Consider the following 22804-nt stretch of genomic DNA (forward strand, 5'->3'; position numbering starts at 1 on the left):
AATCTGACATCTACCCCCCATACAGACTTAATCTGACATCTACCTCCATACAGATTTAATCCGACATCTACCCACATACAGATTTAATATGACATCTACCCCCATACAGACTTAATCCAACATCTACCCCCATACAGATTTAATCTGACATCTACCTCCATACAGACTTAATCCGACATCTACCCCCATACAGATTTAATCTGACATCTACCCCATACAGATTTAATCTAACATCTACCCCCATACAGACTTAATCCAACATCTACCCCCATACAGACTTAATCTGACATCTACCCCCATACAGATTTAATCTGACATCTACCCCCATACAGATTTAATCTGACATCTACCCCCATACAGACTTAATCCAACATCTACCCCCATACAGATTTAATCTGACATCTACCCCCATACAGACTTTAATCCAACATCTACCCCCATACAGACTTAATCTGACATCTACCCCATACAGATTTAATCCGACATCTACCCCCCATACAGATTTGATCTAACATCTACCCCCATACAGATTTAATTCGATATCTACCCCCATACAGATTTAATCTGACATCTACCCCCATTACAGACTTTAATCCTGACATCTACCCCCATACAGACTTTATCTGACATCTACCCCCATACTGACTTTAATCTGACATCCTACCCCCATACAGATTAATCTGAACCATTACTACCCCCATACAGACTTCATCCTGACATCTACACCCATACAGACTTAATCTGACATCTACCCCCATACAGACTTTAATCCTAACATCTACCCCCATACAGGACTTTAATTCCTGACACATCTACCCTCCATACAGACTTTTAATCCTGACATCTACCCCATACAGATTTAATCTGACATCTACCTCCCATACAGATTTAATCAGACATCTACCCCCATACAGACTTAATCTGACATCTACCCCATACAGACTTAATCCAACATCTACCCCATACAGATTTAATCTGACATCTACCCCCCATACAGATTTAAACCGACATCTACCTCCATACAGATTCAATCCGACATCTACCCCCATACAGATTCAATCTGACATCTACCCCCCCCATGCAGACTTAATCTGACATCTACCCCCGTACAGACTTAATCTGACATCTACCCCCATACAGACTTAATCTGACATCTACCCCCATACAGATTTAATCCGATATCTACCCCATACAGACTTAATCTGACATCTACCCACATACAGATTTAATCTGACATCTACCCCCATACAGACTTAATCCAACATCTACCCACATACAGATTCAATCTGACATCTACCCCACATACAGATTTAATCTGACATCTACCCCCCTACAGACTTAATCTGACATCTACCCCCCATACAGACTTAATCTGACATCTACCCCCATACAGACTTAATCTGACATCTACCCCCATACAGATTTAATCCGATATCTACCCCATACAGACTTAATCTGACATCTACCCACATATTGATTTAATCTGACATCTACCCCTATACAGATTTAATGTGACATCTTCCTCCATACTGATAGTTATCTTCCTGACCTGCCCCATATGGAGATAAAATCATGGAAGAATTTGTATTCTTTTCACATATATGAAGAATATATATATAGATTGAGTGTCTTTTCTGGAGTCCCCAAACCCTCTGTATCTATCACCTGAAGATCAAGGTATATCCTTATTCTCCCTAGTGAGAAAATTTTCTATGTTATCACAACATACAACAAAAGATGCAGCTAATTTTGGGAGCATCTGCAAGCACAGCTATGCATGCCACAATACCTGACATACAAAATACCTTGGAGTCCCCACGCTCCAGTTCATGTTTCCGGTCCCACATCACCTGTTGCAAGGTCACAGCATCCTGTCAACATTTACAACCAATTATCAAACTACAAATATTTCTGTTTTCCTGCTAACAGTGCAACGATGACCAGCAAAGGCATTTCAGTCATGATATATCAATGATATATTTTACTATTTATTACATTTTTACCTGTGAATATCATAATTATCATTTGATAAAAAATAAAAAACTTTCATCATCACTAGTGATGGCTTAATGTTATTGAGCAATCAGAATGGTGTTTTCTATAAACTGCATTGAAATCCACCATTTTTTTCTGTAAACATTTTTTTATTGACTATGTGATCGCCAATCCTACCTACCTGGTATATTTTGGACTCGTCAGCATTGTACTGCTTGGCATTTTCAAAGACAAGATTTATATCTGTTGTCAGCTTATCCAAACTTCTGTACTGTTTGTACTGAAATGAACAATCACATAGGATTATTTTCATGTATTTATCAAGGTTAAATGCCCTCTTATATCCAGGTAAAGTCTGTGAATACAGATGACAGCTGGATAAGTAGTAAAGAGATTTGACAAAAACAATACAACACCCTTACCCCTTCTACACTGTCATGATCTTTCAGTAACAGTTAAGTGCTACAATATAAAGTTCAATTTCTTTTACTATGAAAGAAGACAAACTCTAGAAATGACTTTTTTTTACTCTATCTAAATATTTGTCATTATCAATTGTAAAAAGGTAAAATGAAATAAATTAAATCAAAGGGCCAAAGGCCCTGAGAAACGTCAGGGTCTGAGGTCATAATTTTTTTTTAATTGGATTTTATAGTCAGACAGCTACATTTGTATCAGATGAAATGTCTTAATTTGGTTATTCCTATTCTATATATATACTCAAGAAAACACGATTGTATAACATATTTATCTGCTGAAAACTTTCCAATGGCTGAGTATACTTCTTTCCCTAACCTAAGTATTTAATGTTTGTGGAAGATTATTGATATACTTCTGAATCAGTAAAGCTGCTTGTAAACTTTGGAAAAAAATCAACTGAAGGACAAATCGGTCTATTAACAGTTACATGTACAACCAGAGATAAAATCCAAGATGTACACAGCCTAATTTTTTTAAATTTATATTATAAGATGTTAATTAGGCCTAGCAAACATCTATTTTATGATCCCTAGTGACATCGAAATATGCAAATATTTTACCTCCGATAGAAAAATGCGGTCGCGTTGTCGGTCACGCTTTCCGACACGCTGTCCGATGAGACATATACATACTGTATAGGCCTACAGTTTTGACAAACAAGATGCCAGTACATCAGTAACTGATCATAATCGTTAGAATCTTTTCAAATTAACAAATAATAATCTTATCAAATAAAATCCTCATAAAAAACGGCAATGTAGTTTGTTAAAACTTGCCGTCAGTTCCTGTTGATATTTCTTGCATATTCTAGCGACATACAAATAAATATGAAACTGTAAACGGTCGCTGGTTTAGTTACATTAGACATAACCGCCATTTTGGCTGATGATCACCTGATTAGTCACGTGACAGCTGAAGTTATCCCTGTTCCGCTGCAAAGCTATTTATAGAATATTGTAAACATTTGACTACGTAAACATGTGACGCATGTAAATTTCCACAACGATCAAACTGATTGTTTTACTTAATTTTCCAGGCAGGATTGAGACAGAACTACGCCAACAAAATTGTATATACTGAGGAAAATGTTTATATTTAGTCTAAAATGATCTAGAACACCGAACATTCATATTTCAATTTAAATATTTACAGTTAACACAGTAACCATCAGTTAAATCGTGTCAATATTTGCTGTTAAAATAGGAACTATATTAGGCTGCGGATGAAGATCACTTGTATTACAGAAAAGGGAAGTTGTTAGCCGGAAGCAAAAGTGTGACTAACAAAATTTACCCATCATGACTATAACGGCAGGTGCCAAAGGCATCATGATGTTAAAAATGCTGCTTACCTTCAGCTTCTTGCGAACATTTGACAGTGACATAGGCTTCTTAATCTCCTCATAATAGTCGGGATAAAACCTAGAAAAAATAACATTGATAATGACTGAACCTACGAAATTTCATTTCGTTAAAATAACAAGGTTCTGTTGAACAATACTAGTCCCCCTAATCAGTTCATTGTACTTTTGACCTGAAAAGAAATCCTAAACAAGCAGCCCCAATAGACTAGTGTGAAGTTTGAGTTTACTGGACCCATTATAACTCGAGTCATTGTCCCACAACTAAATTAGGGGGTCATGATAGCTCAGTCGGTTAGAGCGTTGGTCTAGGTAACTTCAGGTGTTTGTGTTTCTAGGGAAGCTGAGAGTTTGATGATCAGTTCACTTATTATTGTCTAAATCCTTTCAATGACTTAAAATATCTTTCCTATATTGACGTTGGTATATATGTAACACATGTATATATCTACTTCTTACTTTATATCTGTACATAAATATAGCTGTAATAGTCGATACATCATAAACATTCTTTCAAAAAAAAGATGTTTTCATTGATGTTTTCTGATCAATGCCTACCTTTTACTGGGAAGTTTAAGGAAGGGCTCACAAAGAGGAGTCCCAGATGGACCTTTGAAAGCCTTGATGTAATTGAGTAAGGCCCAGTAGGGGTCACCTTCCTCCAGCTCTGACACAACAGTTTCTGTGCCAGAATCATCATCGTAGTCCATGCTCATGTTTGAGTCCTGGGATACAGGGGGTTCAAACGTCTCCTCAACAGGGTATGGCAGATTGGCACAGTAGGAGGACCAACTGCACTTATCCCGGGATCGGCTGTGACAAAAAACCATTTCCAGTTTACTGCATAGCAAGTAACAACTTGAATGCTGTATATTTGGTGCATGTATTATCATATTAAATCTAACCTTTATACTCTCTCGATATACACTGTACATATTGTAGGGTTACTCTCTTGATAAACACTGTACACATTGTAGGGTTACTCTCTCGATATACACTGTACACATCGTAGGGTTACTCTCTCGATATACACTGTACATATAGTAGGGTTACTCTCTCGATATACACTGTACACATCGTAGAGTTACTCTCTCGATATACACTGTACACATCGTAGGGTTACTCTCTCGATATACACTGTACATATCGTAGGGTTACTCTCTCGATATACACTGTACACATCGTAGGGTTACTCTCTCGATATACACTGTACATATCGTAGGGTTACTCGCTTGATATACTTATGTAATACTGATATATTATACGTACAGGACATGAAAGTATCAAATTGACACATCATCATGAACTTAGCCCTATCTACTCTTTATTATTAATGACCATGCAACTCTGATGTAGTCAGACCTGCTGTTTACATGACCCGACTGTAATAACATACCTTGCTCTCTCCCCTGGTTTAGGGATAATTTTATTCTGTATATCCACCTTCCTTGTCTGAACCACCTTCTTCAGTGTCTGTGCATCCTAATACCAAATAAGGCAATGTCAAACAATTTGCTGAACTTAACGGAAACTTTAGAAAAAAGAACCTTTGATAGATTTAATTGCATATTTCTTAAAATAATTCCTTCAATTAATGCAGTAAAAGCTGTTTTTCCTCCTAAATGGTTCACATTTTGATGACTTTTACCTAAACTTTGTAAAATATACATTCTCTATCAATCTTATTCATATCGAATCTATTTTGGTGATTATATGACACTCTTGAAAAGGGAACCGTTTGAAAATAACAACACTGAGAGTGACCTAAAAAAATCCATCTTTCTCTGAATTAACTACATGTATGTATACCAAGCAAATGAAAAATCTGAAGGACAAGAAGTCAATCTTGTACTTAAGCCAATCTTGGCATACATTTTTATTACTAACAATATCAAATTGTGTGAATTTTATTGTAAACCGAAATTAAATTCTGAAGTAGTGATAGTTGATGTTCACCAATCATATTGGCTAATTCAAATTCATATATAAACAGAAACAACTGAACCATTTTTAAATTATATCATTGCATATATCAAAATTATACAGGTCCTTGTCAAAACTGATTATACATCAATAACATTACATACATTACATGAATATATAAATTTGCATTTATATATTAAATAAAGTACAAGTTAATTATATACTTTACACACTGCAAGCAAAAAAGGCTGAATGTTCAAAACTAGAGGCTGGAAAATTTTCCAAATAAAACAGATCATGCCTGAGCTGGACACGTGCATATCCACATATACAAAATAAAAGGAAAGACAAAACCAAAAGGAAAATTTAAAGACATATTCCAACAATACATTAATTGTAATATTTCTGGGTTAAACACGTGTTCCAGCCAACTTCAGAAAGTGGGTTTCATACTGCCAATGCCTTCATCCAAATGGAATCAGAAAACTATGAATTCCCTTCAGATTAAACTTGAAGGGGTATCAAATATGTATAGAGACCGAAATATATTTCAGGAACATATAGCCAAAGATGAAAATGGATCTTTTGGAATGCAGTGTTTTAAAGAATTTTATTTAATAGAAATTTAATGCTCTTTTCTGTAAACACACCTTGTAGATAAGGGATTTAGGCTCGTTGAAGGTTTTGGCGTTTTTGGCCATCAATAGAAAATCTTTTTCCAGGTCGTCCAGAGTTGTGTATGCTCCTGCTTGTAAGCGCTGACCAATTATCTTCATGTCAATTGGCTGTTTTATTATCTGGTAATACTCAGGGTATTTCTGCAGATAAATGAAAATGGGCTTTGTTAAAACTACTTTTGGACTTTTTAAAAAATTTTTATGTGTGGTGTTGATTATTTTTTCAATTCAGTAACTGCTTAATTTTGAGAGAACAAAGTCAAAAAAGCTTTACAATATTTGTAGACTTTAAACAAAAAAAATTAACTTTGGATCTTCATCAAAGGAAATTTCACATCCTCATTTCAGATATCAAAGGTAGCGATTGTTATTGTGAAAACGTTTTAAAATGCAATGGTTACAAAAAGTGTTTAGTTGGTATTAATGTAATTTTACATATTAATGGGGGCACATGAGGTTAAATCAAAAGTGTACTATAAAAGTGTGTATTTGCAAGTGTCAAGGTCCTCTGATAGGTGAATAGAGATATGAGAAATGTTCAAAGCATGAAGCCCGCAAGATTGAAGCAGCACTCCATAGTAAGACAATAAATCCATATAGGTGTTTTTGATGACATGTCGTGAAAACCATCCATTGCACAGCAATACTAAGTAACATGTGATTTTTTTCTGGATATTAATCCTTCATCATCACTGAAAAAAATCTGATGATCAAGATGTGAATCCAAATCCAAAACTTTGAAGATACAATGTTTTTCAAACCCCTGGCCAACAGAGTTAGGTGACTGGGTAGAGTGTGATGTGAATGAAAACACCATGCGTTCATTGTTTGATATTAGTGTACTGAGATCTTGAGTAACACTATTACTCTGAAGATTTCCAGAATAGATACTGGCTTCCCTATAAATTTGTCTTTATTCAGCATGCACAATATCTATACCAAAACATTCATCTGTCTAAACAAATCAAAATAAAAGAAATGATAATATAAGGGTACAACAGTGAAATGACCAAATCAATCTCATTTAAACTCTCAAAACATTTCTGTTGACAATTGTTGTTCACATTTTATAAGATATTGATACTTTAAGTAGGTATACTTGTTTATATTTTGCCTATTAAGCAGGCTTCCATTAACAAAACACATAAATCCATTTGTGAAATGTAAATTTGCTTTTAATGCAACTCACTAAACCATGACATTCAAAATGCTTTTAAAATAAATTTCACAAAAGTTGTCTACAGAAATGAGAGTATAAATGTTCCTTGTGCACAAAGACTCCTGTTAACCTCTATGACATTCTATGTCATTAAACAGGGGAACATGACATTCTAGGTCATTAAACAGGGGAACATGACATTCTACATACAGTATACAACCAAATCTGGGTGCCTGCCTAATAAGGGCATGCCCACCTTTTTTCCATAAAATTATTTTTGGCTGATAATGTCAAGATGGTGTTCAGAATTAATAAAGAAAAGATATACACTTACCTTTTTTCATATTTATTTGTCCAATTAAAATTACAGACTATATTCATATAGGCACTTCACAAATTTTCACTACAATTGCAACGTTGCATTATCAACTGCAACAAAGGCATATAGGCCTAGCTAAAGTACCCTTATCTCTAGATCTATAAATGACTAGCGCAGTCATAGTAATTATCAGTGTCATCCATATCACTGTCATCGCTGCTTTCAGAAAATTCAACATTTATATTATGCACACAGGCACTTTTGTTTTCATAAACAGATTGATCAATGTTAATTTCATCATAGCCTTCAAACACCTCAATTTCCGATTGTGATTTTGCCATGAATAGATCATCTTCTGTTCCATCTAACTTCTTTGTTTTTCCACATTTTTCTTTTGTGAACATAATCACTTGCAGTTTGAACTTATTATTATAGCTTTTCATCTTGACAAGACTGCACATGCTATTCTTTCTAAACAAAAGCAAAGGGATTGCTACAGTCTGTTTCATACATCAAAGCATATTTTCCTTTGAATTGAAGACAGCCTGGTACTGTGTATAGTCTGTTCATAAAACTTCAGAATAATGAACCTTAATAAGGGTGCCCTGCACTCTTATTTGGTCATATGGTATATGTATGTCATTAAATAGAGAAATATGATATTAGAACTGGTATTGATCTGGTGTTATCAAGGTACTTCTACTGTTGTTTGTGTGTGTTCATGTAGAACAAGAGAATTTAAAATTAAATGGATATGAGATCTATTCATGACCCTGGCAGTTGATAGGACGTTAAACAAAATAAACCAAATGAGATCTAATTCAATATATAATTCACAACACAAACATCTTTCATTGGATGATTGATTATGAAATATTACACTGATTGGCTTCCAAAAACCAAATTGCAAAATATTACTGAAAAGGACACTTTGTCAAAACAAAGATCTAGAACCACTGAGTGCTGATATATTGTAGGCAGACCGGGAACTGTGGGTGATGTTATGAGGTTAACTACATTATGCACAAGGGTTGAATGGAAATTACTACCTTTCTGCCACTAAACTGAACATACATAAGCAAAGAAGCATATAAAGAATTGCCAAGCATTCTGATTACTACACACTACAAGTACATCCTATTGCATTTAAGTCATATACCATTCCTCTAAAGTCTTTCCCTAAGTTCAAAACTTGTCTGACAGTATCATTAATTAGAACACTTAATTTTGTTGATTTTCATTTCAACCTTATCACAGGTATTTGCAGAGCAAAACCTGTCAAATTAGAACATTATAATCAGTCCCAGAGAAAAAGGGTTTTAAAGAGGCATAATTCACGAAAAGAAATTCTAGAAGCTAATCTCTGATGTGGAGATGATAAATCCATATGGTCAATTCGTCATATAGAGGAACAGTAGTAAATATGTGAATTCTAATCAAAATAAATTCACTCACACTCCCAGCTTCTCTACACACAAATCATACATGCACTCACAGACTTGGAAGGCAGTAAGTGGAAGGCAGGACTGATCTCTCTTTCCCCATCTCGGGCCATCATTACAGATGTAAAGAGGCTTTCAAGGTCCTCCGGAGTGTCTGGCTCCACAGGCATCAAGCTGCTGTCGTTAGAGCTTTCCTGAAAGCAAAAAATACATAAGTCTTTAATGACAGTCCAGTTTAGTTTTTACATAATATTGTACTAATTAGCAGTATTATCTATTGTTTTTTTTTTATTTGTATCAACATCTGAAAATTGGATTTAAAAAAGAAAATCATTCTAAAATAGCTGACAGGAACTGTCAATATTCTACAAACAAAAGCTGGTCTCACCTTGTCATCATCCAGATCATCACTGTCGGTAGCTATGGCACGGCCTGCTCGCCTATCTCCAGGGACAAGTTCTCCAAAAGCCTCGGATATCACCTCACTCCGAGTTTCATTAAATAGTTCCCACATATCGCAAGCATCTTTGTACTCTTGGGAATCTTTCTATAAACAAAGACAAAGTCATATCTTGAATATTCTGTGTTTGATAATTTTTAATGCTTTGTATTCTTCTAAATAGAGGAGTATGATCAAATATGTGCTAGGTAAAGGCTCTCACAACAGAAAACTAAATATCAAAATTTCTGGTGAAGTAAGTTCGTATTCTAGACAAGTCCTTTTTACCAAACCAATAGTCTGTTGCACCCATGAAAGTATTTTTTTACACCCATGTAAAATAACCAATGGCTGCATGACAAGACACACATTTATATGCCTACCCCAAATTCTTTATAATACAACTTGATTTGAACTTTGAAACATGATTTGCAACATTATTAGGATAAAAACTAATTTTCAATAATTCTTCAGATAAAAAATTTTCAACTTAGGAATATTGACGCAGATAAATCTAAACAACTAGTCAACATTCCACAGGGAAAGCTATCATGCTAGAGTTATAAGATTTGTCTTAAACTACCAAAGTACAAATACAGAATGCTGTGTACTACCTTGTAATATGACTTGGCATTGTTGATCATTAGCTCAATGTCTGTAGACAACTGGTCTATATCTTCATATTCTTCTGTTTTCAGCTTCTGCTGGATTTTTAGTAAATCTATAGGAGTACTGACCACATCATAGTAATCAGCTGCCGTTCTGTAAAGCAAACCCAATTTAAAACCATTAATCATCCTATAAGGGCTAATTAAAAGAGTGTTTCTTTTACAAAGTGTTATTTCTATATATATAAGGCACAGGAAATCATGATGGATGAGTCTCCATATCCAGGGTTTTCCCGGACGCAAAAAAATCACGAAGGACTCACAAAAAAAATGTATTTGCATCCATGGGACGCAATAATAGACAAACGTCTAATTATACTACATAACCACATTGCTAAAAAAATAACTTTTTGTCGGTATTGTGCCGTGTTCATTTCTCACTGGTATCGATCGATGTTTTTACAAATCTAGGCCTGGTAATAGCTATATATAGATCATTTATGATCAGGGTAAATCCGCGTCTTCCGCGAGTTTGAAATGGTAAAAGTGTTACGTTCGGCTAATCGAAGCGTCTAAACAACTATGATATCGATGTAGACAAAGTTTGCAACCATGCAGCGAACGATCAGAAGTTTCTTTGGTGGCTGTAATGTTAACAAACAAATTGCAGCAGATGATACATATGATGATGTGGTGAATGAAAGTCTGTCTTCAAGTAAAAAACGAAAGTTAAAAAATGGGACTCATGAATTTCTGCTGGGACTCCCAATTTTACAGTTGAGGAGTCCCTGGGACTCCCTAAAACAAAATGACAGGGAAAACCCTGTTATCAAGTAAATGAGTATTGAAATGGTTTTATATTATTGTTTAGCTGAGAGTCTGTGATATTGTGTGACCCTTTAGTCACCTACGGGATAACTTACCTACTTATACAAGTACATAATGTATGAATTCAGTAAATAGGCCATCATGACTAATTAATGAGATACTTATTTGAAACAGATTTACATTAAGTTATTTTGACTTGTTTCTGGATCCCATTTCTTTGTTTGTTTTGTCATGCAATTCAATATGCAATGAAATAAAATTTATACTAATAAATGTATGAAACTCTATCATTGTAACACTAAATCAAAGGGCCCTGGAAAACGTCGGGTCTGAGGTCATAAAATAAAAAATAAATAAAATTGGATTTTATAGTCAGACAGTTACATTTGTATCAGATGAAATGTCTTAATCTGGTAATTCCTATTCTATATATGCAAGAAAACATGTATAACATAATATTATTTATCTGCTGAAAACTTTCTAATAGCTGAGTAGTTCTTTCCCTGACCTATTTCTTTAATGTTTGTGGAAGATTATTGATATACATCTGGATCAGTCAAGCTGCTTGTAAACTTTGAAGAAAACAATCAACTGAAGAACAAATCGGTCTAGTAACAGTTACATGTACAACCAGAAATAAAATGCAAGATGTACACAGCCTAAGTTTTTTTTATTTATATTATAAAATGTTAATTAGGTTAGCAAACATCTATTTTATGACCCCTAGTAACATCGAAAATACAAATATTTTACCTCCAATAGAAAACTACGGTCGCGCTGTCGGTCACGACATATGTACGGTAAACCTCCGATTAATTCGAACACACGGATAGTTCGAACACACATTTTTTTCTAAAAAAACAATAAGTTTTTAGCTAGTAATAGTTTGAACTCTGGCTGTTTATAACTGACACCATTTTGGATAGTTCGAACTTGTCAAATGAAGAACGTAAAGTAAGATTTTTTTCCGGCAAACTCCATTGAAAGCTCGCGACGACCCGGCCCCGATGACCGGCCCAGAAAAAATGCCAAGATTTAAATTTGATCAACAAGCATGTTTAGCTTATTAGATTGTATGCGTGATCATTAGAATGCGTCTGTGATTTAATATATGCCACATATTTTAGCGTTAATTCAGTTTTTGTTACATTGCAAAATACACCACGCACTAGACAGCTGATTGCAAATTTAGGCCCCGACAATGTATAAATAACATGCGATATTTGTATTCGCGCTGTATGGCAAACTAACAAAATTAATCGTCCGTGTATTTTCACATATAACTAGTGTTAACTTAGCATTATGATTATTTAATTGTGACTGGACATCTCTTAAGTATTGCCAATCAAGGTATTACCTGAAAACCTGCGACCTCACGCTAGGTAAGCAGGCCACGCGAGGTGTCGCTTGCGGTAAAGTTGAAAGAGTGACGTGAAAAGCATTCATATCCAGTCAAAACAATTCACAGTGTCCCAATTCACAATTAGTGATGGATAATTTTGCAAGTATCAACTATGTTTGGTAGATAATACGACTGGGCATATTTAAAGCAGACATGTTGATGTTCTGACCTAATTTTACAAACATATCGCCTATTTTTACAGTAGTGCTTTCGTAAACACAACAGGTTATGTAGACTGCTTTTCATGTATTTAAGAGACCATTTATTACAATAATATAGCGATAGTTGCTGATTCAGATAGAAAATATAACCATGCAAAGATTATACTGTATAAATGTTTAACTTTTGTGTCACAAATGAAACGTGTACTGTACTGTTTTGGGGCCTACTGTAGCTACGCATTGCCCGAGTTGCTTCGCGCAATAACCATCATAATTATCGCAAAATGAAGAACGTTTAACGATCAATTAACATTGAATTAAATAAAATACTATCATTTTACTTACTTATAAATGTGCCAATGTTCAGGCCGCCGTTGTTACGTATCAGATTTACGATGTATTTGTGTCTAATGATTTTACTCTGCCGAGATTTTCGTCGATATTGACTCGAATAGTTCGAACTCACGCTTATTTTCTGAAGCATAATTTCGAATAATTCGAACAGGTTCGTCAATATTTATTTAATTTTGTTCTAACTAACCGGAGGTTTACCGTATATCATATGTATAATGTAGTTTGTTACAACTTGCCCTCATTTCCTTTTGATATTCCTTGCGTATTCTAGCAACATACAAATAAATATGAAACTGCGAACGGTCACTGGTTTTGTTACATTAGACATAACCGCCATTTTGGCCGATAAGTGATGATCATGTGATAGCATAAGTGTTTGACTGCAAAGCTATTTATAGAATTGTAAACATTTGACTACGTAAACACAGTTGGTTTTAGGCTTATATGAAATGTTCCTGTATATGAACTCAGGATGAACATATGAGTCTATGACATGCGGATAGTTTCTCTGTAGACGCATGTATATTTCCACGACGATCAAAGTGATTTTTTTTACTTTCTTTTTCAAGGCAAGATTGAGACAGAACTATGTAATCTTACACCAACAAAATTGCATATACAGATGAGGAAAATGTTTATATTTATAATCTAAAATAGTCTACAACACCAAGCATTCATATTTCATTTTAAATAATTGCAGTGAACACAGTAACCGTCTGTTAAATCGTGTCAATAATTGCTGTTAAAATTGGAACTATATTAGGCTGCGGATGGAAATCATTTGTATTACAGAAAAGAGAAGTTGTTAGCCGGAAACAAAAGTGTGACTATAACAAAATTTACCCACCACGACTATAACGGCAGGTGCCAAAGGCATCCTGACAATCACCTGAACATATCTTGCTGTCTTTCACACAAAAAAATTCCTGCACATATAAAGAGCGACTGACCTTCTCTTTGGAGCTCTGATGAAGGTCTCACAGATCAATCTTCCATCTTCTGTTTTGTAGTTTCTAATAGTGTCATAAAGTTCCTGACAAATATCCACCTACAAAAAAAACACAGACATATAACGAAGTTATCAGACTAGGGAGTAATGACAGTGAAAAATCATCATTCAAATAAATATATATTCTTATCATGTTACAAATATGAAATGAAAAAAAGAAAATCAATTAGGCATTTCCTATAATTTCTACATGGTATAAACATAATTTTCACATTACAACTGAGGTCTGTTCAGGATGCATGGCGCGCACTCGCAAAAATGCTTGCGTGACAATAGATCAGCGATCCTGAGTGGTAGTGTGCACTCCTGCATGCATTCAAAATGGCCGCCTCCATTGTATGTAAACAGTGTGAAATACATACTAAGTGAGGTGTTTTTGTTCATTTTTCAGTGAGAAATATCATTCATAGTGTATGATTGTGGTTATTTTAAACAGTAAATCCTTCTTACCGGAATGACAGCGGCCACTTATTAAGTCGGCCAAAAAAATGCGTACCAAAAGCTCCAAGCTGTCATCAGTTTTTAAAATCAGTTTCTCCATGTGTAATATATTGGACGCCATCTTGGTTTTTCTGGCGAACAGCTCGGTGGATTGGTATACGTGTGCGTGCGAACTCTCACTCATGCCTGTTAAGAAGCGAGCGCATGCTTTCACCCGCGAGCATTCGCCATCCTGAGCACGCCTCAGATGTCATGCCTGCTACTCTTTGTTCATCCAAATAAAGCTATTGTGTATTATATGTGCTTATAAAAACAAAAGTGGGATATATTCTAAAATCAATTTTCCAGAGGTAAAGATCACCGACATATGTGAAGCTTGCTGGTTTTCCTAAATATGAACACATTACACAATAACATCATCAACCACAAATACTCAGGCCTAATTTCCAGCAGAAACAATGATGGAAGTCACAATGAACAATACAAGAACTTGAAATCACAATGTGAAAAATTTATTAAGTAATGTTGTGCGAGACATATGAAACTTTGGAAGTAGAAAGGCATTGAATTTGAAATAGAAACAGTATGTTAGTATATAAAATATCATAACTTACAGGGTCATATTGTAGAGACTTCTTGCGTCGTTTGTTTGGCAACATGGATGGACCTGGTGACTCCTCACGTTCATCAACTGGGTTATCTCCAGAACCTGGGGGCTTTTTCCTTTTGGGGGCCATCATGTGTACTTGTTGTAATATTTTTTATAAAGGGGTCCTAAAATATATGGATTTAAAAAAAAAAGGATATAATTCTATCTATAAGATTTATTAAATATGAGTAGTTCTGTCTTGGCTGCCCTGCTTTGTTAGCAAGTTTTAATTAAGCAAACTTCAAAATTAACTTTGATTCTGTATTTCACCCCAAAACAGCCAAACAAACCCTCATGTTAATAAGGTGATCACTGATCATATATTAGCATCCTTATAGACATGTACAAATACTGCAAAATCGCTCATTTTCAAAATTCACTGAAATTTGACTCCCACCAAGTTTCAATTTCGAATGATACAGCATAAATCTTAAATTGATATCTGTTTTTAGTAGACAATATTTTATTAAGCTATATATCAAATAAATATTTCTATACGTAGGTGAAATTAAATCTACATGATCTTTTACACTTCCTTTGAATTTGAAATACTTTAACTATATTAAATAGGTGATATATTTAAATCTACATCTATTTTATGCCTCCTTTCTGTCTGTAATGTTACAGCATGAACATATTTTGTTGTAATAATATGTATCAAGGTAAATCCTTGGTTTTTTATGTATGATTTATTCATAATGTCATTGTAAAGCGATCATGTGTTATCATGTTTAAATATATCGACATTTAGATAAAATTTACTTGAACTTAAACTAGTACAACTGAAAGGATGTTCCCAATTTCTAGTTATTTACATTAACTTATATAGAAGATTATTTCATGCATCTATTCTATGTCCGAAATTTCGCACAGCATCATACTTTCAACTGTTTGATTGTTGATAGGACGTTAAACAAATAAAACCAAATTAAGCTCCTTCCAAAGCGATATGACTACTGTAGACAACTGCAGACTCACAGTATTGTACGTCGAAGACAACAGACAATGGAACAGGCTGTACCCAACGAGCTACTGATTACAATTACAATTGTAGATTTTGTGGCTAATGCAACGTTAAAAATGACACAGTATATGATATGCTGGCAATTGGCTTTATATTCAATCGAACGTTATGCGTAATACTAACCCTTTTCCGTAAAATAGTTAGATCTTGAAAAAGACGCTCCACAGTCAGCGAGCCGCCATTTTTTTCGTTTTGAAGGAAATCGTGGTCGTCTCTGAGCTTGAAAAAGAGGGATGCGGCTTTGTTTGCTCTAACCAAGCGTTTAGACGACCTTGAACCAGTCTGGAATATCGATTTCCAATTTTCATCTGGAGAAGAGTTCCCGCAGAGCACAATAAATTAACATACATCTGTGTCAATAATCTATTTGTTTTGTTAGAATTAAACATTGCGCACCGCTGATGAAATGCAAACTAATCAATAACTGACTATGATCGTATGTTGACTTCAAACAGTGAAAACATTCGCATGACCATATTTAGACATTGGATTTGACATCGTCTGCTAGAATCTAGAATCTAATAACCATACTAAATTTCTTAATATTAATTGCCTGATTATAAACAAGGTATTGATCTATAAATAACAGCCGCTATATAATGTAAGGTTATACAGTGATAGTCTGTCTAGCTGCGTCAAAGTTGATATATATTCTTGTCCCAGTGGCCATGGATAGAACGCGAAGTAACTAAACAAGCTAATTGCTAAAATGCTTATCCACTCCATTAAATATTGGAATTCACAATAGATAGACTAATTTGACAAACCAAATTCTACGTATTTATGAAATGAACATAGATCTAGATACATATCAACGCTAAATATTCTGGAACAGTTTCTTCAGGTTGATATAGAATATGATAGAAGTTACTAATAGGTCTATGATATCTATGAGTGTGGCGTTTCTAATGACCAATGTGAAGCGTACTAGCACTGTCTTATGTAGTGTCCGAGATGGTAAAAGATTCGATTGTTTCGTTTTAATCATGACCCCATTGACACCAAGTTAGAAAATAGTGTGAACACCAGAAAAACGTGGAATCCCCAGAAGGCAAAAAATTCACAAGATTAGAAAGGAAACAATCTCAGCCCCAGCTAAAACAAATCGATCGGCACATACAGACCATTCTATGCAGCATACAAAACCACATAACTGACTGGGGGAATTCCAAAATTGTCGACAGGGAAAACTATGGCGCGGGAAGGATATCATAATTAAATATTTTTGCCTAGGCAGAAATCGAATTAAGGCAAAATTCGATTTCTGCTTAGGCATAATTCGATTTTTGCCTAGGCAATAATCGAAACAAAATTATTTTTGCCTAGGCAGACATATTTTTGCCTAAGCAATATTCGATTTTTGCCTAGGCAAAAATATTTAATTATGACATCCTTCCCGCGTCATAGAAAACAACCTATCCAGGCGGCTGATCAGGGAGGCCATCTGGATACGTCGCAGCAGGCAGTACTAAACAGGGACGAGGGGGCTACAGTTTTTCGCACATCTATAACCAAGTGTTAAACAATATTGCGTACCCGATTCGACTACGGTACATCATACAATATCGTACACTTGTTTGATTCTGTTTTATTTTTACCATCTCGTCACACTATTTTCTATCTTGGTGTCAAAAGGATCATGATCAAAGACTTATATGAAGACGAAACATCCTTCAGAGTAAATCGAGTCTTTTACCATCTCGGACACTACATAAGACAGTGCTAGTTCGCTCCACATTGGTCATTAGTCTGATGAAGGTGACAGTGTAGTTAACGACTTAAATATTGTGTCATAAAACTTCTATCATATCAACGCTAAATAGTTTTATTTTAATGTATACACAATGTATTTGAGAGAGGAGGGATGTGCAGACTCCACCAAAATCAGAAGCCTTGGCTAGCGAAGATGGTTGCGGGATGTGCAGATTGAAATGGAAATGAGATTTTCTAGTTTCATTTTATCGAGATACATTTCTTTAACAGCTAGGATCGTACAAGACCATTTATTGAAAAAAAGGTTTTCGTTTTCTATGGAACGCCAAAATTAGCATACATTCAATTAATTGAACCTATCTTCAAATAATTCAATTCAATTAAAGATAGGTTTAATTCAATTAGAGATAGGTACAATTCAATTAAAGATAGGTTCAATTAAATTGAAGATATGTACAATTATATTAAAGATAGGCGTTTTAATAAGACTAATATCTTCAATTGATTTGAACCTATCTCTAATTGAATAGTACCTATCTCTAATTGAATTGAACCTATCTCTAATATTGAATTGTATCCATCTTTAAATACGAACAAATAGGAAATTTTAAGGGCCCCGGACCGCTCCCCTTGTTCTGCCAATGAATTAAAGATAGGTTCAATTGAATTAAAGATAGGTCTAATTGAATTGAAGATAGGTTTTATATAATTCAGCATATGCTGTATTTGAAGATAGGTTTAATTTAATGTTTCTTCAGTTTTTACAACGATGGGATTGCTTTAATGTCGAGCGGAACAGAGTTCCAACACAGGGACTTGAGAATTTGGTAAAAATGAATGACACCTCCGATGTTCACTAATTATACTAATGGATAGGTGGATCTATCCTCGGCAGTTATGACACTTTCGGGGGCATTATTTTAACCAGGGCTGAGTATGATAAGGAGGGAGCACAGGCCATTGAACGCAAATTCTGATATTGGATGTGTCTGTCTGAAGGGAATGTCAGTCATTGATAAATACATTTGAACCTTTGAAAGCTACTGTCGCTGAAACTAGAGATGCAACATTCACCATTACTTGCCTTACGATGCCCCACATCACCGCTCATTATATATTATCTGACAATTGAACATTGCTGCAATCGTCTTTTTACATACTTAATTTTTCAACAATATGACAATGTCTTGGGCTGTCGTTTTTTTTATACCAGATTTCTGAATCAATCTTTTTAAATTAACTGCTTTGCACAATTGTAAGTGCATTGAATAAATTGATTCATATGTAACCCTATGTGTTTTCGTCGTATTCCTGCTAATGTTCAGAAAACACAAATGAATTGGAAATCATAACGATTACGTCTTGATTTTGACCCCTTTTTTCGACCTATTTGTGTTTCCTATGTAGTTTCCTTGATATCATATCTCATGTTGAATATATAAGACGGTTGTTCCATCCTATTGCTAGGTACTGACCGTAGACAGGGACGTAGCTGGGCCCTTGATTAAGAGGAGTCACGAGCGCCGTAGGCGCGAGTCCGAAAGTTTTGGAAAGTTTTGAAGTTTTGAAAATGTTAAAATGGAGTTAAAGCAAAGCTGATGGTCCGGCTTTCCCCCGGTAAACTTAAATTTTCATTTCTGTTCCCGACGTGCAGAGACATATATACAGAGGGATTGGCAGCTCTCTATTTGCCCTTGTGTTTACATAGTGGCCCCTGACCTTCCCACAATCCTTTGCGGTCGCTCGGTTCAGTCTTCACTAGACGCCATATTGGAGAAAACTTGAAAACCAGACACATAATTATCGATAATTTCTAATTGAAATCATCACCAAGATCCAATTATGTGCTTTAATTTTATTAATATCAAAGTGCAGAAGTGTCATCAATATGAAATATATCACAATTTGCTGTCCAAGTGTTTGTATTTTGAGTATGAAAGTCAAGCACAACGCAGGAAAGATCGGCGGGAATCTCCAATTTTCGAAAAGTCCCTATGGGGTTTTCGAGAATACGGATAAATGACAACAATGTGCATGATAATCAAGACCACATTCCATAAGTATGATAGTTTTTGGTTAATGTGGTAACTTTTGTAGTGGCCTAGATAAAACAATGTGCTTTTTGTGTGCGTTTAAAATTGACGATGTTTTGGTCGGACGGAATGGCTGCTTAATTACAAAACTTGGACATGTCGAATAGGACCCAATGGATTTTAGAAAATACGGATAAATGGCAACAATGTGCATGATCAATAAGACTATATCACATAAGTATGATAGTTTTTGGTTAATGTGGTAACTTTTGTAGTGGCCTAAATAAAACGATGTGCTTTTTGTGTGCGTTTAAAATTGACGATGTTTTGGTCTGACGTAATGGCGGCTTAATTACAAACATGGGAGGACATGGACATGTCGAATAGGACCCAATGGATTTTCGAAAATACGGATAAATGACAACAATATGCATGATCAATAAGACTATATCCCATAAGTTTGATAGTTTTTGGTTAATGTGGTAACTTTTGTAGTGGCCTAAATAAAACGATGTGCTTTTTGTGTGCGTTTAAAATTGACGATGTTTTGGTCTGACGTAATGGCGGCTTAATTACAAACATGGGAGGACATGGACATGTCGAATAGGACCCAATGGATTTTCGAAAATACGGATAAATGACAACAATATGCATGATCAATAAGACTATATCCCATAAGTTTGATAGTTTTTGGTTAATGTGGTAACTTTTGTAGTGGCCAAAATAAAACGATGTGCTTTTTGTGTGCGTTTAAAATTGACGATGTTTTGGTCTGACGTAATGGCGGCTATTTACAAACTTGGACATGTCGAATAGGACCCAATGGATTTTAGAAAATACGGATAAATGGCAACAATATGCATGATCAATAAGACTATATCACATAAGTATGATAGTTTTTGGTTAATGTGGTAACTTTTGTAGTGGCCTAAATAAAACGATGTGCTTTTTGTGTGCGTTTAAAATTGACGATGTTTTGGTCTGACGTAATGGCGGCTATTTACAAACTTAGACATGTCGAATAGGACGCCAATGGATTGTAGAAAATACGGATAAATGGCAACAATGTGCATGATCACTAAGACTATATCACATAAGTATGATAGTTTTTGGTTAATGTGGTAACTTTTGTAGTGGCCTAAATAAAACGATGTGCTTTTTGTGTGCGTTTAAAATTGACGATGTTTTGGTCTGACGTAATGGCGGCTTAATTACAAACTTGGACATGTCGAATAGGACCCAATGGATTTTCGAAAATACGGATAAATGACAACAATATGCATGATCAATAAGACTATATCCCATAAGTTTGATAGTTTTTGGTTAATGTGGTAACATTTGTAGTGGCCAAAATAAAACGATGTGCTTTCTGTGTGTATTTAAAATGACGATGTTTTGGTCTGACGTAATGGCGGATTAACCAGAACATGTCGAATAAGTTCCAATACTACGATACACACATGCGCATAGCCCGATTTACCTGCGCTCGCGTGTGTTTGATAGGAGACAGGACGCTCTCGATAAGGGATATGCTTGAGTGGTCACGAATAAAGGGAGCCACTATGTGTACGGGGAAATAGCGATGTTACTAATCTCTCTGTATATATGTCTCTGCGACGTGTCAGTGTCACTATATGGTTCTACTATGAGAATATGAAAGAAGAACGTGTTGATGAGCGCCCTTTTACGATTGTATTTTATTTTAGTGATATCACCAACATTATTGTAGTGATAGCGCCCATTTCAGTTTAGCGACATCTCCTCATTGATGTTACCACTCCGAGGTACGTAAATGTTACTACATCTTCTTTGACTTGTCCGTCGTCAACAGCCTCTCTAGATCGAGTACCCTGCCTACCTCTCTGACGACGATCATTTTTCAGAAATCGTCCGTCCGCCGTCCAGAGCTACGTTATTGCAGCTTAATGAGATTGTCAGCAAAGTAAAGATCTTCCAGCTCTATGATGAAGTTCCATCTTATTCCTGTTGATTCTCTTAGCTTACCATTATGAAGTCTATTACCAGGAAAACGGGAAATCCAGACATGTTACCGGAATCGGTCAGAAAGCACGCGGCAAACGGATGCATAATCCGGCTAAGGATTTCAACAAAACTCCTGTGAGTTCGAAATGTAGGACAGATTCAACATTTGCGATCTTGATTATCAGACTCTTGGCCAAAATATTTTTGGACTTGGTAAAAAAATCCTAAGAAGGTAAAAATGTGTAAAAAGAAGGAAAAAATCCAGAAATTAAATCTACATTGTCATTGTTAGACCCCACAAGAACATCTCCCCAACCTAAACGGGATGAGGTATCAGGCTCAGTATTGGAACAGCAAATTCTTTTAATTCACTTTTGTTCTATCAGAATTAAAGGATTTTATCTAGATCTATATTTAGCCTGAATCGTCCTTGGGTGTAGGGCAACCAATTTTTGTATTTAGCGGTAGGTCTTACCCACTGAGACCTCAACTGGGGAAATATAGCAAATTCTTCAAAATCCTTATGTTGGAATTCAAGAATTTGGTCCATATTTTGTCTGAAGCATACGTATGTGAAGGGAAACCAATTTTGTATACGTGATGGGCCCGACCACTAGGGACATGGCCCCAATAGTGGAAATGCAAAAAATTCTTTGAAATCCTTGTTTGGTCAGAAACATCCTTTGGTGAAGGGCAACACATTTTGTATATATCAGCAAATGTAGTATCACTGGAAAGGTCTTCTGACAGGGAACACTCATGTCATATATAAAATCCCTATCGCATACGGTTAATAGTAGATCAA

General features: G+C 35.3%; 1 protein-coding gene across 16 annotated transcripts in view; it reads right to left on the reverse strand.

Annotated features, from left to right (window-relative positions):
* The window catches only part of LOC117331818 (protein polybromo-1-like), a 57971-nt gene extending 41493 nt beyond the window's left edge, over positions 1–16478 (reverse strand). For 15 of the 16 annotated variants that reach the window (XM_033890729.1, XM_033890725.1, XM_033890731.1 and 12 more), the window contains exons 1-13: positions 16394–16478; positions 15212–15371; positions 14098–14195; positions 10409–10556; positions 9744–9902; positions 9409–9549; positions 8963–8977; positions 6409–6576; positions 5232–5317; positions 4394–4648; positions 3827–3896; positions 2177–2275; positions 1806–1871 (exon numbers count right to left, since the gene is read on the reverse strand). In XM_033890729.1, the coding sequence (XP_033746620.1) occupies positions 1806–1871; positions 2177–2275; positions 3827–3896; positions 4394–4648; positions 5232–5317; positions 6409–6576; positions 8963–8977; positions 9409–9549; positions 9744–9902; positions 10409–10556; positions 14098–14195; positions 15212–15337 (1431 nt within the window). In that variant the 5' untranslated portion in view covers positions 15338–15371; positions 16394–16478. The remainder of the gene's footprint in view (positions 1–1805; positions 1872–2176; positions 2276–3826; positions 3897–4393; positions 4649–5231; positions 5318–6408; positions 6577–8962; positions 8978–9408; positions 9550–9743; positions 9903–10408; positions 10557–14097; positions 14196–15211; positions 15372–16393) is intronic. The other variant, XM_033890734.1, reaches the window with a different exon arrangement.
* Between the last annotated feature and the right edge of the window lie 6326 nt (positions 16479–22804).

This window comes from Pecten maximus, chromosome 7 (assembly GCF_902652985.1).
Source record: "Pecten maximus chromosome 7, xPecMax1.1, whole genome shotgun sequence".
Classification (NCBI taxonomy): Eukaryota; Metazoa; Mollusca; class Bivalvia; order Pectinida; family Pectinidae; genus Pecten; species Pecten maximus.